Below are 18,906 nucleotides of genomic sequence, written 5' to 3' on the forward strand. Positions count from 1 at the left end.
TACCTTTTAATATGTACCTGTCAAACGATTTCTAACCGAGTTTTTAATGTTATTCATCTCTGAAAATAATGACTCGCAGGCATAGGTTGAGGAAAAAACATTGTTAAAATAGCATAAGCCAGCTTCTTCAAACAATTAAAAGTGTTTGGTAACGCATTTCATGTTTCCAAAATTTTGTTAGTAGCATTTTCACTTGTATCACTTGCCAATTTTTCTGTTTCAAGTAGTTTCCTTGTTTCAATAATGTTTTGGATCCATATTGAACTAGACTTTATGATTGATATTAGTGATGTGCCCAAAATATTGTGTCGCGTGCCACTAATGGCACGCGTGCCATTGGTTTGCCATCCCTGTCCTAGTCCATTCAAGGTTTTTATTACACTATTTTAAAGTGGGTATGTGTTACTTTTATATGTCAATCAAAATAATCTCATTTGATATTCAACGTTAAACAATACAGAAATAATGCCAAAAGAAAAGAAGACAAAAGTAAGGTGTTACTTTTATCAATAAAAAATTAATTAAAAGGTTGAAGTTCCGAAAAGGGACAATCTCTCTGTTGTGGACTAGATGACCATATCTGGATTGATTTTGGTCGATTCGTACCGGAAGGGGTAAGTAAAAATATTAAGCTCTAGATCAAAAACCAGTGGAAAACAATTTTTTAGGGTAAAAGTAGAAGTAGATGCTTGAAGAAGGGGAAGAATCTCTTGTATATTTAAATTAAACAAAATAAAATAACTTACCGGCCGCTTTGTCATCGAAGTCTTTATGATAGCAAATGTCTTCAGCATAGTCGGACACTGTTTTTAAAATTTTTAAAAGAACAATCCGATTACGACGACGCTTTATCAGTGATGTTCCGACACGTAAAAAGGGTTTCAAACCGGCTGGATGATCAATTAGTGTACAGCTTGATCAGACAACCGGTGTCCCTTTGGTGCACGTATTCTAAATCCCTATTCGTTTATTGCTAATCTTGGCAATATTTATTTATATACATTAAAATTGATATATAATCCGGCAAACTTAAATTATTAGAATCATAGCGCTATGGTAAGAAAGAACAACACTCACTTCGCGGCATGGTTTACGGAAAAAAATCTCTGGGAAAAACCGCCGGAAATGATTGAAGCAATGCCCTGGAGAATTATTTTAAACGAGATCTTATAATTTTTCAACATATTTTTTAATAAAACATTTCTTAAAAGCCATAGTCATATACATTATTTCGCCTGATTTCACGGTAATTAAGTTCTACTGGTTATATACACGTACTTAAGGTCTCCTTTAAGATAAATTTTCTGGAAATTTTCTTTCGAGGGAAGATTTTTTTAGGTGCTTTTTTCCGGTATTTTTTTTCCGATTTTTAGACTTTTGCGTATAACTTTTTTTGTGGTGGTCGGATTGCAAAAATTGCTAAATAAATTTGCTCCTTAATTGATTATCTATTGATGTGACTAGATCTTCTGAAAGTTTTTATTGGCAAGGTTATAGTGCAGAAATTGTTAGGCATCTGAACCTTTAACATTTTTCAATGCTTCAAAATTTGGAATTTGATAGCCCTTACAGAGATCATAGGCTATGTAGGGGAAGGGAGGGTAAGTTGACGAACGTAAGACTTATAATTAAATTTTAGCGTACTTAAAGAAAAATAAAACTATTTTTTTGCAAACTTATTAAGGGTACAGTTTTTGTAACTGATTTACAATTTTTTCTTTGTAAATAAATAATTCTTATAAAAATTAGAGATAAAAATACAAAACGTGTTCAATTCGTCATCTTATCCTCACATGTAGGCAAGTTGACGAACTAATGTGGGTAAGATGGCGAGGTACCTGTACAAGAGGAATATAAACAAATATTAAGGACAATCCGGTACATTCAGCATGTGCCCAAAGTTTGCACTTAAAACATTGAAACCAAAGTTCATTGTCTTTGCCTTTGTCCCCACATATCACGCAAATTTTGTCATCTTCTTCCTGATCCATATCATCATCCGTATCAATAAAAGATATTTCGGTTGAACTGTCAGAATCGGAAGAATCTTTAAATATCTGTCGATTGGTTCTTTTAATTACCGATTTCTTTAATTTTACTTTTACATCGTTATTAACCCTCTCTCCTTTTGTCTCTTCTAATCCTTTATCACATTGTTTCTGTTCTTCTTTACGTTTTTTAAACTCTTTTTCTTCTAGAGCGTCTTTAACCGGAGTGTTAGAAATAACAAGCGATTGATGTTTTTTCTAGGGTGTCTTGCTTTTAGTTCTGCTCGGGGTAATACGGGAAATTCCACGCTTCTTCTTCGTTGTTGAGGTTTCCTTCTTTTTCGTTGTTGGGCGTTTTTGGTGGTTTTAAATCTCTTGGAATAACTACCGAGGTTGATGACTGATGACATTCGTCAACTTAGCCACATTTAACATGTTTCGCGATATGAGGGTTATTTTGATTTAAACAAATGCGAAAATAAAAACAAAATAGTAAAAGCATGCAAGGAATAGTGTGTATTCCTTTGCAATAAAAATTTTAAATTTAGGTTTTACTCAAGCAGAAAATCACACTATTTCCCCAATCACAAAAATTTCTAAAACTAAGCAGGTGCGCATATAACCTTCGTTAATACCAAAATGCATCTTCCAAATGCGGTCTGCTATAGAACTTCTAGTGGCGTAAGGATAAAGCACAAAACTTGTTATAGAAAAAGTTACCAAATGTATCGACTCTGTCTCAAATATCGTAATTCGTCAACTTACCCACTTCGTCATCTTATGTCCCTTTCCCCTACAAGGCTGTTGTAATGTTGAAGAGGACTTCATTCTAGTATAAGGAATAATTGTATATAATTAAAAAAAAAGCTGCATTACAATTAACGTACAACCTCACTTAAATTTAAATATGCTTTTAAACGAGCCGTTCAAAGTAGCTGAACGATTGGTACCTCCATTTTGTAGTGAAACTAATCAGAGTTAATCCCATGAGGGGACAGATTCTGTATATCTAGGGACTCTATCTTTAATTTTCTTGGTAGGTATAGTTCATGAAGGCTATGCAGGGTGTAACAGAAATAAGCGCGGAGCTTGTAGAAAACAGTTGAAAATTACAAATATTATAAATATTAAAACAGATATATTTCAGAAACTGTATGTATTATCATCATAAGGTCGTCAGTCCTAAGACTGGTTGAACTATATGTCTGTATACGTATATATTAACTCATATTAGTAATGGATAAAAGAAAGGCGAGTAGTGGTGGAAAAGAAAATACAGAAACTGTAGGTTAAGTCATAAATAAAAGAAAGAGCAAGGACAGATAGATAAGATGTAGAGAGAGGCGATAAAATGAAAAGCGAGGTATTACATAACCTCATTGAGAGGGTGAGTAATCCGATCAACATAAATGAAAATTAAATTTATGGTTAAAAGTAACTTAAACTAAACTGAAACAATAATCGTAATAAAATTAACTTTGAGTCACTATTATTAGAATGTTCAATCCTTATTGCCATTACTTTGATTAGTACTATCAACTGGTAACGGTGGTAATTGTTTTACACTACGTTTCACAGTCCCTTTCTCTGTTTTCACTGTCATTACACGAATAACACCATCAACACCAGGATGGACTTTCACTACGCATCCCAAGGGCCAATGTGGGGGAGGCATGTTGTCTTCTCTTCTGCTGTTTTCAACGAATAGATGTTGACCGTTAGTCAATTAAAATGATTAGTAAATTTGTTGAGTTATTCGTTTTTCCAGTGGTTCCAGAAATTTTGTTTTAATTTTTGAAAGAACTGCCACACGGATAAACGGTTGGAGGGTATTTCTGAATAGTCTCGTTCGCGTAGGATCGTTAACGAATCACCGGTTAGAACGTGATTGGGTGTTAGAACTAGTAAGTCTTGAGGATAAGAAGATATAGGGGTTAAAGGATGTGAATTCACTATAGTTTCGATCTCGATAATAAGCGCAAATTGTTCCAGATGAAGTAGGATATTATGACCGACCACTCTTTTTAAATGATACTTAAATGCCTTAACGGCTGCTTCCCACAAAGATCTTGTGGGTGAGAAAAGCTAATGAAAGGGTTTTATTTAAAGAAAATCTTGCAACTTATTTTGACAATTATCTGATATTATTAGCACCATTAATTCACGCAAATTGTCATTGGCTTCGACAAAATTAGTGCCATTGTCGGAATAAATATAGGCTCAATAACCTCGCCGTACAATAAATCTTCGAAGGAAGGCGATGAAGGAATCACTGATAAGATCCCCAACAACCTTTATGTCTACTGTGAGGTTATTGAACGACGGAAAGAGAGTAAAAACCGATTTGTTTTTGTTAGAATGAGCTCCGCAGGTAGGAAGCTCCTTGAAGCAAGATCAGCCGGGTTGTCGTGAGTCCGTATTTTTTTTGTTTAGTTTATCCTCGAGGAGGGGAAAAGACACTCCCTGAAGGGGATAGTGTCAGATTCGCTGAAGCGCCTACCGACTAAAGTAAGGATGTCAACCCGAAAGGGAGGATTGTTGGGAAGATTGGAGGGGTAAAAGTGGGGAGGGAAGTATTTGGGTGTGGTGGTGGTGTAAATGTGAATAGGTGTCCCATCAAAAAAGTAGGGTAGGTGCTTGCGCTAAAAAGCGGAACTAGAAATGAGCAAAAGTAAGCAGTTCAGAAGAGAAGGTGGCAGGGCCTTCTGAAACGGTCGTTCGGTGTAGGGGCGAAGTCGGAAAGTGTTGAGATAGACGTGTTTGGATGACCTGACGCTGAGGCTCTAAGATTTACTGCAAATTTGGTTGTAGCCTCGGGGAAAGAAGGTAGACCGGTTTTTTTCAGAATTTGAGTATTTCTGATGAACCATGGATGGTTGAGTGCGGAGCGAAAAATTCGCATGTAAGTGCTTTGAAGAATTCGAAAGCGTCGGGGATGGGTGCAGCCCCAAATTGGGATGGCGTAGGATTGGTTAATCGCACGGATTTTCGTTTGTTCGGAGATTGTGTCATTTCGGAAGAAAGATTTCAGTCCGATGAATGCACCCATAGCCTTGTTACGGGTAACAGTGATGTGGTGCCGCCAAATTAGGGATCTGTCGAAGACGACGCCTAGGTAAGTGCCGGAGTTGCTGGGGCGGTTGTTTATGATGATGGAGGGAGGTTTCCGGAGCCTACGTGAGATGAAAATTGCTTCCGATTTGGTCTCGTTAATGGAAAGTTTCTATTTCCGGTACCAGTTTAGAAGCAGGGGTAGAAACATATTTATTCTAGCTGTGTTTTGTAGAATGGTTTTGGAAGAATTTATGTGGGCAATGTGGTCAGCAGTCAGAATCAATGTCCTCGCAAAACCAGTTAAAAAGAGTGGGAGATAATTTGAAGTCTTGTGGGATACCGGCTGTGACAGGTTTAGTGGCAGAGAGAACAGTTTTCTTTAATTCTGTCACCAGCAATCTGCGTATGCAGACGAACCGACTCGTGGATATCGTTAAGCATCCATCTGGACTTTGAACAACACGCTTCAGGATGCCATCCTCCAAAATAATTGAGTTCCACTGAGCGCATAACGATTTTAGTGCTTGGGTACAGGAAGAAATTTGCTGCCACGTGGGTCGTTTTCCGTCTCTTTTTCATTCCATCACCTTTTTCAAGTCCAGGTCGTTTTCTTGGTCGTGTTTTATATTTTTAGGTGACCACTCGTCATCGATTACCGTGACGCGTCGAATTGCTCCTTCATTTTTTTTCCATTCGATCACACTGCTTGTAGTCTGTTTGACGTCGTGTACTTGGGGAAGGAGTACTTTTCCTGCACTGCCTCCTCGTATGACCTAGTTCGCCGCAATTCCAACGTTTTAGCTTTCCAGTTTCTTTATCGAACTTGGAGATGATTCGGTTTCTTCTAAAGATTCTGTCGAATCCGTTTCTTCACACAGTAGCCGAACCCTTCCCTGTTTGCTATAGGCCCGTTTAACAGTTTCAAAGTTTTCTTCCAATTCACGTTTCAAACTTTTACTATTTTCTTCCAATTCACGTTTCAAGTTCCGCTTTGTTACCTTTTTCGCTTCATCCCGTTCTTCCAATTCTTTTCTTAACTCGGCTACTTTTAATTCGTACTTCTTTGTCATTGTAATGTCTTTTACTCAACCCCACACACCAAAATTAACTTTTAAGACTGCCAACGACAAAACTATTTATTTACACTAATTATTAAGGAACTTAAAACACTATTAAATTATTACTAAACTTAGGTGATGAATTATTCTATTTATTTACACTACTGTTGATATGTCACTATTAACTGCGCTATTTATTTCACTGCTATTTATTTCTGGATTCACTTCTCCAACGGTTAATGTATTTCTACTCCTTTTTCGGCGATCGCCACTTCCTTTAAATACTCTTTTGTTACCTTCGGAAGCCTTCTCGAAACATCCGAAATAGTTTATCTTTTTCTTTGAACTGTTTAACTGCTTTTCAATAACACAGGTACGACGGCGCACATTAAGAAAGACCTTCGTGGCTAGTCGGCGAATCGATAAGCCGTTCACACACACGTGCGCCCGATCGCACACAAACACAGTCGTGCTCGCTACAATACACTATCTAATTTGCAGTTGTCCTTCACTGTATAATTTAGTTAAGAATGCAGTACCACATAACTTCAGCTTCGGAATTGTGAGTGTTTTAAGTGGCGCAACCTTCGATTTAGCGCATAATAATTCGGTGTATACCTTATTGTCCCAGTCGCCAGAACTTAAGTATATACGGACCCCATATGTATTCTCACTAGCGTCGCAAAAATAATCTAGTTGAATGGAGCGAGCATTGCTAATGAAGATTTCCTTTTTAAAGTAAAGGCTATTAAGCGTAGGAAGTTGGTTATAATACTGGACCCATCTACAATGAAGATCCATCGTTAACGTTTCATCACAATCCAGCTTAAGTGACAGGGCGAGCCATCAAAGACAACACGGACCTTTGTGGTTAAGCTATCTTCTTTCGTTACTGCGTGATGAGGAAAATAATAACTTGTCTCGGCAATTAAAAACTTGAACGACGGCAGTAACCATTAAATCAGTCGTTGCTGAATTGATTACAAGAGAAACAGGCCTGGCCGGTTTATGAGGGGCATCTTCTGCCCTTTGTGAAGTCAGCAAAGGTGTATTTCGTCGGCTATGGAGGCAAACTGGACGTATTTTGAGTAATTTTGTACCGTTGACCTTTTATTGTATATTGGTGTAAGAGAGTGTGATGACGTCCTTAACATTTATTACAGCCCTTTCTACAACTCCAAAGAGAATATCCGTGCCCATAAGATAGACAATTATGTCAAAATTGAATGAAAGTAGATTAATTTCTGGTAAATTTTCAACTACGGGTGCTTGGCGACTTAATGATGGTACAATTTGAATTTCACTTGAACTTGATGTTGACGGTGCCTACGAGCGTGTTTCACAAAGATATTTTCTTGCTTATTCAACGTGCCCTCCCCCAGGGTTCTCACCTTGTCGCGGTGGAGGGCTCAGTACCCATACACATGTTATGGCGAAGTTAAAGGGCACCCGGGCATCTGGAAGCAAAGTGATTGTGGGAAGCAGCCGACGAACACGGGCGAAGGTCCGGAAGAACCCGTCTGGTGTGCCAGAGATCGCCGCGGAAGCCCCGAGAGGAAAGTACGCGGCAGCTAGCGGTCGAACGCAACGTAAGCCCAGCACAGACGAGGTAGGCTAACGCGGGGGCCTCGCCTCACCCCCTGCAATAAAGCCTGCCGAGTCGAAAGGGAGGCTCTCTCGCTGCGGCCACCAACACCATTAGTGGCAATCGCATGGGAACCTACACAGGCGCCAAAAAGTCAGAGGTAGATGCCGTCCCTACCCCATGTCTGAGGCGAAGTAAGTGTCCTGGCAGGAGTGCGCATCAGGCGGGGTCACAGAGTTGAGGGTAACCTGACCCATTAGTGTGCAGCCTGACCCTTAAGGGGGCGTAGTAGCTCGGGCGAGCCAGGAAGGCTGAAGGATGTCCAGTGATAGCGAGAGTACAGCAAAACGGATGTTACTCAGCGAAGGGTGCTCCGAAGTAGCTGATGGCGACCGGAGAGCCTATACCGGTACTCGGGAGGCGGGGAGCCCACAGGAGTCTAACTTTGATTCCTGCCCCGCCAATGGGCGTTGGACTCGAGGTGGCAGCTGGGACAAGCCCGCATGCTGGGTTAGGGGGCTGTGTATCGGATCGCCCGGTTCGTTGTGTAGTCCCTGCATTGAACGCTTAAGGGTGTGGATAGGCCCGAACTTGGGGGTTACTCGCCTCGTTAACCCTCAGGCACCGCATTGGTGGCTTCCTGGGACCAATCCGTCTGACGCAGGGGAGACCCCAGGGAGTCTTTTTTCATACCATCATGGCTCAGCTGTGTTGGTTTGACGTGTGAATTTACCATGCGTGGTATGGAGGCGCACGTTAAATCTCCATACATTATTCAACGTGCCCCCCTCCAGGGTCCTCACCTTGTCGCGGTGGGGAACTCAGTACCCATACACATGTTATGGCTGAAGGCTAAAGGACCCCTGGACATCTGGTAGCAAAAGTAATTGTGGGAAGCAGCCGACGAACACGGGCGAAGGTCCGGAAGCACCCGTCTGGTGTGTCAGAGGAAGCCGCGGAAGACCTGAGGGGAAAGTACGCGGCAGCTGGCGGTTGAACACGACGTAATGCCATCACAGACGAGGAAGGCTAATGCGGTGGTCGCCTCTCCCCCGCAATAAAGCCTGCCGAGTCGAAAGGGAGGCTCTCTCGGTGCGGCCACCAACACCAATAGTGATCCTTTGGGTAGCCGCACTCCCTACCCATGTCCAAGGCGAAGTAAGTGTCCTAGCTGTGGTGCGCATCAGGCGGGGACACAGAGTTGGGGGTAACCTGACCCAGTGGGGGGGTTACGACGTGAAGCATAGTGGGCCAAATACAGCTATGCGGATCGGGTGTGCAGTCTGGCCCTTTAGGGGGGCTGCACATTTTATGGTAAAAGCAGAGTAGATGAGAGAAGCGTAATAGCTTGGGCGAGCCAGGAGGCTGAAGAATGTTCGGTGATAGCGAGTATACGACAAAACGGATGTCACCCAGTAAAGGGTGCTCCGGAGTAGCTGATGGCGACCGGAAAGCCTATACCGGTACTCGGGAGCCGGGTAACCCCAGGAGCTTAGCTTCGATTCCTGTCCCGCCAAATGGTGTTGGATTCGAGGTGGCAGTTGGGTACAGCCCTCATGCTGGGTTAGGGGGTTGTGCAGCGGATCACCCGGTTCGTTGTGTAGTCCCTGCAGTGAACGCTTAAAGGTGTAGATAGGTCCGAATTTGGGGGTTACTCACCTCGTTAACTCTCAGGCACCGCATCGGTGGCTTCCTGGGACCAATCCGTCTGACGGAGGGGAGATCCCAGGGAGTCCTTCTGCATTCCATCACGGCTCAGCTGTGTTGGTTGGACGTGTGGATTTACCATTAAATGGTGAGGAGTCGCACGTTAAATCTCCATTGGTTATCCAACGTGCACTAATTGCTTATTAAGTGAACTGTTTACACTGTTATATTCACTAATTTATTAAGGTGCCGCTCATACACACTATAATGGTAACTAAATGTTCACTATCCGGCTCGAAAGACCAAAAAACTGTTTCATACGATTTGGTGAACTGGATTGGTGGCGTGTTGATCACATGAAAACTTCTTGACAATCCTAACTAAAGGGTTGTAGGTCTTTGTTTTTTTTACTCTGGTCTTTAGTGCTGATGACACGCTTCTAAAGGGTAGAAAGGTGGTGAGATAGAGAAGGACAGTACAGAAGCATTACTAAAGGGCAAGAGAAGAAAAGGCGAGTAGCGGTCGAAAATTCAGAAACTACAGGTTAAGTTATGAATAAAGGAAAACAGATAGATAAGACATAGAGAGAGACAATGAAACGGAAAGCGAGGTATTACATGACAATTTACGACACTTACATACATGTAATAATAAGTAAATAATTAATTTTTTCTGATGAGATGGTAGAACTATTGACAAACCACAACAAGAAACAACGCGTCTGGCAATGTCTTGATGATGGAATTGAAATTTGTCTCAATAAAATTACAGTTACTTATCCAGTTAATATCATTTAACTACTAATACTTATGTAACCTTTCTTTTATGTTTTTAATACATGTTGAGGTATAGTTTACACAGTGCTTTATTTAATTCATGTTTATTGTAATAAGAAGTTCAAACATTATGTGTAGTAGTAAATTATTTTGTTTGTCTTTAACGTTCGATAATAGTTAAATCAATGTAGCTGCAGTTTTAATCTCAGTTCACAGTTCGTGCACATCTACGTTGCCAATTAATACGTAGGACCGGTTTCAGATTTCAAACTGTTGTGCTTTTCATAAAAAATTTTTGTTCATAATCACGTTGCTTTATTCACCATGTGATTCCCTATTGCATCTAATTTTCACCCTCCAAAGTTCCGCACTTATTTCCGTTACATTCTGAAGATGAGGAGTCCAATCTATGTATGTAAAATTTGTGCTGAAATTCTTATACAACATTGCAAGCGCTGCAATTCTTATATATTCAAGGTCACCAATGTAATTTTCTGGACAATTTTCAGATGATGAAGATTGAACTCCTTATCTATTGTTATCATGGTACAGACTTGGTACAGGCATGACATTGTGGCATCGTGATGAATATAAATACAATAATTAGTACTCTAGCCCTCAAGAAGTCACTATACAGTAATCTTTATAGCACTCATGTGCGTAAAAACCAGCCATAAGTGGCAATTTGTGCCACACTTGCAAATTAATGTTAAAAAATAATATAGGTGGTTTTTATAATTGCACTATTGATGTGCAGTGTAGTGTAATTTTATTTGAATTGAGCCCAAAATACATGGACAGTGGAGGCGGCGGTGGTGTTACAGACGAATGGTGAAGATACTGTGGATAGTGAAGGTTAGAAATGAAGAGGTGTTAGAAAGAATAGGAGAACAGAGGACTCTATGGAAGTCAATAAGAAATAGGCGAGATAGGTTGGTAGGACACCTTCTCAGGCATGAAGGTCTAGTCAGAGACATATTAGAGGCAGAAACGTAGAGGTAGACCTAGATTAGATTAGATTACTCTTCTCAAATAGTTAAGGATGTGGGTTGTTCTAGTTTTCAGGAAATACTAAGATTAGCTCAGGATAGGAAAGAGTGAAGGTGCGTGTCCAACCAGTCTTAGGACTAATAACCTTATGATGATGAGCCTAAAACACACTAAGCCTGTAGTAAATATTTAAGTGTTTAGTACATGTTTTGTGATTTGTTTAATTCTATTTAAAAAGTAAATTAAGAAACAGTGTCTCACTATTTATTTATTTCATCTCTGCAGGGTATATGACACGAAATTTTGTGTGCCATATACTTCTTGGTCACAAATAAATAAAATAAAATAAAAAAATAAATCAATAAATATACTTAATGGCACTGAAAAATGTAGACATTAAAAACAATATAACCAAAAATAGTCAGCGTCATAATAAAGCATCATATAAAAAAAAAATAAACGTAGTTTTTTTAATACTAACGATAAGTATATCTTGTTTTTCAAACTAATGCTGTTCGTAATAATAATACCGAAGTTCATGTAAATTGTAGCAATTCGTCGCAATAGGTACGTACCTATACCTAAACAAATGATACTAAAGTTGACGATACTGATGCTGATAATCATGATATAAAAATTCATAATAATAAATACGTATACATAGCATGTTTAGTAGATAACAACAGAGTAGGAAATCGACTGAATAAACTTTCGATTATCGTTTAAAATACTTTGATTGGTTCGGCACATCTTTTTTTTTTAACGTATAGTGCTTTTCTCACAATAATATATGAACCCACTTTTTTATTAGTATTGTACATGGTCGTTCTATCCCCGCCAACCCTTATTTCTATACCGACCGTCGGTCTACTAATTTAATTTTTTACATAATTTTTTAAAAAAATACGTTAACGCTATCACGACAAAATAAAAAGCAAAAAATTTTCATCCCCTCCGATGCGAGTTGCAAAAAATCCTAACAAATATCATCATTTGGTCCATAAAAGCAAGTATATGGTAAAAATATGAAGCCAGTCGGGGAGTGTTCATTTTTGGAGCTTCATCTTAATAAAAACGTAGGCATATTAAATATGTATGTGTATTGTAGGACAATCAAAAAGTTGAGTCTCCACAAGGAATTCCCGATGAAATAATAACGCTTCCCAAACTAATATCAAATATAACAATTACAATTAACAGTTGCGAACACCTCGTAAGTTTAAAGTTCGCTATTCACATAATATTATTATAAATATAAGTTTTTTTTCATTTAGTTAATTTGAATTACAATTAGAGTAGAATATTAGCAACTATTTTTCAGAAACCAATATATTCAGCAACTGATGTAATAATTAAGGTACAACATTTGAAATCTGATCCATGGGAATCCCCAAGGATACCAGTAACCGATGACGATTACTTAGAAATAGATAAAGTTCTTACTTTGTCAACCGATTTAAATTCTAAGATTGATATGGACAATTTAATTTCATATCCAGTGAATTGTAAGCGACAGAAATAATTTTAATCATAACTTTTTGAAAGGAAACTATGTGAGCTAATTATTTTAGTTACGCTAATAGAATATCCTGGTATAATGGATCCGTTAATTTACGCACAATTAAATGCGCAAAATGTACCTCAAGTAGTCGAAGAACCGATTATAACCTGTGTAGAGAGTGCAGCAAATCTTTCAGATATGTTACAAGATCAAAAAATTGATCGTACTACCCTGTTACGTGACGTGAAAAAAAAAGGAAAAAAAGACGACAAAAAGGGAAAAGACAAAAAAAAGGGCAAAGATAAAAGAGGTGCATCTATTAAAAATTGCTTTTATGAATATATAAATATATTAAATTAATAAATTCGTGATTGTTTTCTGATGAAAGTTATAGTACCTACATAGTACTTACGACTAGTTATATATAAAACCTAAGGAAATATATTTCAGATAGTAAAACATCGAAAAAAAGCAGTAAAAGTGGTAGTAGTAAAGATACAGTTAGTTTGAAGCCTCCTTCAGGTCCACAAGAAGTCGGTTACGGTTGTCTTGATCTTTTACCTTTATTCCTCGGAAAGAACGAATTTTCCGAAAAGATAGTTTTACGTCAACCGGACTCTATGAACGACGATAGTATGATTCCAAAAGATTGTTTACCCACCCTTACGGTAACTGTTAGTGTTGATTCGCCTTGGTATACCGAGGAGAAAAAAACAAATGTTTTAAATTTAACTTTAGAAGCAGCTTATAACTTACCAAGCATAATAATGACAAATATGGAGTACAAAATATGTACACATATTATGCGAGAGGAGGTAGGTGATAAAAATCATTTTAGTTGGCAGGTTTTTCATTATCACGTACCTACCCTATAGAAATTGGAACCATTTGTTTCAATTGGAGGCAAGATATCAAATATATTGGACAGAGAGAGAATAAAATATTGGCCTCCGATAACTTCCGAAGATATTTATCTGGAACCAACAAAATACAGGTATCATATTTTTTTCAGCTGAGTACATTATAAGCAACGATCAGACACTTTTAATTAATTAGGATCGATAGAGAATGTAAATCAATCAGAAACAACATGGATATTAATTTGGATGAATATTTAAACAAAGATGTTCCTAGAATAGAATGGAATATTCTAAAAAGATTCTTCTTAAAGACAGACGGTACAAATCTTTTTAATGAATACGTCAAAAGATTCAGAAAAATTGGCGTAGAATTCTTGATAACACCGAAGGTAGATCAGGTAATAGGATCAAAGAAGTGATACAATATGTACTATAATTATATTCTATTTAATCGAAGAGTGTGGCTGAAAAATCAGGTAAGAAGGGGGCAAAAGAAAAGGGTAAAGAAAAAGGAAAAAGTGCACAAACTGTAGAACCTCAGGACAGTTTTTCAGAGTACTTTCACTTCATGACCTTTATAGATGTATCAAGTTTACTTTATCCAGGAGGTACTGTTTGAACATTTTAAAATTGCAGATTGCATTGTTACGTTATGATATTAATTAATTTTTTTGGTAAAGTTAACAAAGTCCGAGTGGTGTGTCCGTTACGTTCGTATCAAAGTGTTGAATTTGAGTCTGCGACAAAAGTAAACGACTCATTTTTTATTCCCAAGCCCCCAGAAGTATTACCGACACCGGTGGTGTACAAAGGAGGCAAGGGTAAAGGTAGCGCTAGTTCAAAAGGTAGTTCAAAAAAGGGAGGTTCCAAAAAGGGGGGGGCTGGTGATGGACCTCCAGAAAAAACCAATTTAAACAAAGTAAAATGATTTCTGTTAATACTAACATGAGTATTACAAATATTAATCTTTTTCAAGCTTTTACCACCTCCTCCACTACCTCCACCTGAACCTAGTTTTCCTATTTTTGATGATATGGGTCGACAAACTTTTATTATTGTCGAAATAGAACTGTTGAAACCAATATTTCTTCCGAGGAATGTGGAAGATCTTTCAAATAAGTGAGATAGATAACAGTAACTTTTTTTTAAGTATATTATATACTTAACAGAAATGTTTAAGATTGCAAGAGATCGTGCCTCAACGTCCGTCTCAGCCTAAATCTGTAATAGATTCTGTAGTTTCAGAGCAAGTTTATAAAGAAACTATTAAGGAATTGATAGAAAACTTGAGTTGCAATTATCAAAACTACGTAATCGAAAAACAAAATTGTGAATGTACGAATACTTTAATAAAATGAATTTTATTAATGGTTACATAGCATCCATAAATTCCTATTTAGGCCTCTAGTACAAAATTAGTACATCTAAATTGAGGCACTTTGAATTTTCTTATAGGGTTAAATTCAGTGCATTAATGAATTAGTGAATTAATTTTTTTAATTAACTTTATCCACTACAAATAACGTCAAACTAATGAAGAAAAACAAATACTAGGAATCCAACCCGAAATACTCTTCCACTAAGCCTCATTAGTTTGCGGTTGTCTGTACTGGGTAAAGTTAGTTTAAAAAATTAATTCACTAACACATTTAAACTATTTGTTTGAAATTGTAAATTAACACCTAAATAATCAGAAAGTTAATTTGAAGAATCGGAAGGTGAAATTAAGAATCACGAGTATGGTAGGGTGGTGAGGCATAATATAATATAACAAAATTATTTTACATACAGGGTGTTCCACCTAGGACTGTTTCGTCCAAAACTCTGTTATTACAATACATTTAATAAAAAAGTGTTTTTATAAAAGTAATCTGAAATTATATGGTGCATAAACAGAAAATATTTTTAGACATACCGGGTGCTCCATTATTTTTGGACCCTACCTAACTTCGTTATTTCAAATGGAACACTTTTACATGCTTGGTTTCTTTCTTTAATTTTAAGTCGACTTTTTTAACAGTTCACTATACCTATCCCTATAGATCTCTATAGTTTTTGAGCTATTCAACTATTTTTCAAAACAAACACGGTTTCAGCTATTTGAATGAGACCAAATGGCATCTAAACCATAAAAGCTAAAAGCCTAAGGTTTGGGCAGTTAGTTTTAGTACGAATTACCGTATGGGCAAAATGTGTACGTTATTCGGAGTTGGAAATACCGAAACCTACTTTTGGCAATATTATAAGACGAATAACTTTTTTTCTTCAAATGGAATAACCCTTATTAAATGATACCGTTCGATGTGAAATTAAAAGCCCTTTTTACTGGTATAAGGTTCTGAGTATGTATCTGTAACAGTTCATTAGAAAAAATTATTATTTTATATTTAAAACATTATATCAGTAGAAATGGCTTTTAATTTCGCATCGAACGGTATCTTTTAACATCCGTTATTCCATTTGAAAAAAAAAAGTTATTCGTCTTGTAAGGTAGGTTTCGATATTTTGACTCTAAATAATGTATCACAAGATACGGACTCTCCCAACCGCAGGTTTTTAGCTTTCATGGTTTAGATGCTGTTTGGTCTAATTCAAAGAGCTGAAATCGTGATTTTTTTTGAACAGTTGAATATCTCAAAAACTAGTAGAGATAGGTATAGGAAACTGTCAACAAAGTCGACCTAAAATTAAACAGAGAAACCAAAAATATATCAGATGTTTCATTTAAAATAACGAAGTTAGGTAGCGTCCAAAATTGAATACCTTTTATTACTGAAAACCACTTCTATAAAAACATTTTTTTTATTAAATGTATAACAAAGTTATGGATGAAAGCGTCCTGTATAAGTGAATATCATACAAGATTTAGAAAAGTTACTAAGTTACATATTTAATACGGGGCACATTTTGACTTGTTATACCAAAATATTACATTTAATTTAAAATAATTAAAAGGTTAGTCCTCACCACCTTGCCTTACTAACTTTTCGTGATTCATCGATCTCACCTGCTGATTCCTCAAACTGGTTTCCTGATTATTGACTCCGCTATTTAAAGGATTTTTAATTGACCCACTAACCCAGTAACAGACGATAGCTTGGAATTTTAAATAAGTAATTTAAATGTTAATGACATAAATAGGAATTTATGGATACTATATAACAATAGTAGTTAAGAAAGCACTTGGTATCCTGAGCTAATCTTCGCATTTCCCTAAAACTAGAGCAACCCACATACTTAACTATTTGATAACAGCAATCTAATCTAGGTCTATCTCTACCCCTCCTAACTCCTGCTTCTGCCTCTAATATGTCTCTGACCACACCTTCATGCCTGAGAAGGTGTCCTACCAACTTATCTCGCCTATTTCTTATTGACTTCATGTCCTCTGTTCTCCTATTCGTTCTAATACCTCTTCATTTCTAACCTTTTCTATCCACGTTATCCTCATCATTTGTCTATAACACCACATTTCGAAAGCTTCTAACCTTTTCCGCCGCGTCCACAAACATACACCTTTAACAACCTTTTTACCAAAGGTCTCTATAAGTTAGTTTATCAGAGCATCTTCGTTTAGTTACTAGGTAATAGATATTGCGTCGTCCGTCAGGCAAGCACAACAGTCTTTTTTCCTTCTGTACTTGGTCGTCAAGATGTTCCTAACCGCCAAATCTGCGTTTGAACTCGAACGCGATACCACGGCTCATTCTGAGATCATATATTTCTTAGATATACCAAAGAGGTCTCGTCGGATTTCTTGCGTCACTCCCAATCTCCTGTTAACATGGGGGCCTTCCTTCATGAACTACTACCTTCGGCTTCTTAATTCGGTAGATCACGTCGTTAATCCTCTTCACTATCTCATAGGGTCCTTCCCAATTCTGTTGGAACTTAGGTGATAGTCCACGGCGACGATGAGGTTTATACAACTAAACAAGATCTTCAGTTTGGTAACCACCTGATGTAGCCTTGATATCGTAGTTTTCTTTAAGCCTGACACCAGCAATCTGCGTATGCAGACGAACCGACTCGTGGATATCGTTAAGCTTTCTTCGGAGATTGGTAACAATCTTCTCCAGCCAAGTCATTTATTGGTTTACAGCCGAATTTGAGGACACTGGCAGGTGTTATTAAAAATAAAGGCAAATAGCGGTCCCAGTCCCTTTGGTAATCAGACACTACCTTGGAGAGATATTTAATCAAGGTCCGGTTCATTCGCTCAACCATGCCGTCCGATTGTGAATGGAGTGGAGTAGTTCGGTTTTTTTTATTCCTAGGAGTTCGCTTATTCCACGGAATATAGCCGATTCGAAATTTCTCCCTTGGTCTGAGTGCAACTCCAAGGACACCCCAGTACTTGGGTACAGGAAGAAATTTGCTGCCACGTTGATCGTTTTCCATCTTTTTTCCATTCCATCACCTTCTTTAAGTCCGGGTCGTTTTCTTGGTCGTGTTTTATATTTTCAGGTAACCACTCGTCATCGATTACCGTGACGTGTCAAATTGCCTCTTCATTCTTTTCTATTCGATCACACTGCTTGCAGTCTGTTTGACAAGGTCTTCTGGAAAGTTCATCGGCATTCTTGTGTCCGGTTCCAGACCGGTGCTCTATGTCAAAATCATATTCCTGTAGCTTCTCAATCCATCTAGCTACCTGACACTCCGGTTTCTTGAAATTCAGAAGCCAATTTAAAGCTGCATGATCGGTGTGTAGGATGAATTTTCGTCCATATAGGTGTTTATAAAATTGTTCTACACCTTTGACTTCAGGTTTCTCGTCTAGTGACACAGTAGTTTCTTTCGGCTTTTGATAAGGTCTTGCTAAAATAGCCGATTACCTTCTCTTGGCCATCTTGTAACTGCGAAAGAACGGCTCCCATTCCCACATTGCTGGCGTCGGTGTCCAAAATGAACATTCCAATGGGTCAAGGATATATCAATACGGGGCTGTGATTAAAGCCTGCTTCAAAGTGTTAAATGCCGTTTGACAATCCGAATCCCAATGAAATACGCCGTCACTTTCGGTTAAACGTGTCAAAGGTTTAGCGATATTGGCGAATCCATAAACATAGCAACGATAATACGTGCACAATCCCAAGAAGCTTTTTATGTCGTGAACACTTATAGGCACTGGTCATTCCTTCACGGCCCTTATCTTCTCTGGATCCATGGCCATGCCCTTCGCTGATACAACATGTCCCAAGTAAGAAACTTCTTCGCGGAAAAGGTGGCACTTTTTCGAAATGAGTTTCAAATTGACCTCACGGAACCGCTGGAATGGCGCTTGCAAATTCTGTAGGTGTTCATCAAAGGTGCTTCCAATTTTTCTAAACTTTCACTGTTTTCTTCTAATTTGCTTTCCAAACTTTTCTTCATTTGCGACAATTCGTCTTCGAAAAGGAACGTTTCAGGATCATGGCCATTCTTTTTCAACGCCTCCGCGAGCC

General features: G+C 38.1%; 1 protein-coding gene across 2 annotated transcripts in view; it reads left to right on the forward strand.

Moving 5' to 3' along the window:
• Positions 1 to 18,906, forward strand: part of LOC108738057 — a 57,927-nt gene that overhangs the window by 2,133 nt on the left and 36,888 nt on the right. Inside the window, exons 1-11 of one of the 2 annotated variants that reach the window (XM_025975774.1) lie at positions 407 to 489; positions 12,207 to 12,311; positions 12,420 to 12,603; positions 12,670 to 12,909; positions 13,050 to 13,414; positions 13,475 to 13,593; positions 13,656 to 13,857; positions 13,917 to 14,067; positions 14,140 to 14,378; positions 14,436 to 14,578; positions 14,640 to 14,794. In XM_025975774.1, coding sequence (XP_025831559.1) covers positions 466 to 489; positions 12,207 to 12,311; positions 12,420 to 12,603; positions 12,670 to 12,909; positions 13,050 to 13,414; positions 13,475 to 13,593; positions 13,656 to 13,857; positions 13,917 to 14,067; positions 14,140 to 14,378; positions 14,436 to 14,578; positions 14,640 to 14,794 — 1,927 coding nt within the window. In that variant the 5' untranslated portion in view covers positions 407 to 465. Of the gene's footprint in view, positions 1 to 406; positions 490 to 12,206; positions 12,312 to 12,419; positions 12,604 to 12,669; positions 12,910 to 13,049; positions 13,415 to 13,474; positions 13,594 to 13,655; positions 13,858 to 13,916; positions 14,068 to 14,139; positions 14,379 to 14,435; positions 14,579 to 14,639; positions 14,795 to 18,906 lie in introns of those variants that run through there. The other variant, XM_025975775.1, reaches the window with a different exon arrangement.

This window comes from Agrilus planipennis, unplaced genomic scaffold (assembly GCF_000699045.2).
Source record: "Agrilus planipennis isolate EAB-ADULT unplaced genomic scaffold, Apla_2.0 scaffold153, whole genome shotgun sequence".
In the NCBI taxonomy this organism is placed as follows: domain Eukaryota; kingdom Metazoa; phylum Arthropoda; class Insecta; order Coleoptera; family Buprestidae; genus Agrilus; species Agrilus planipennis.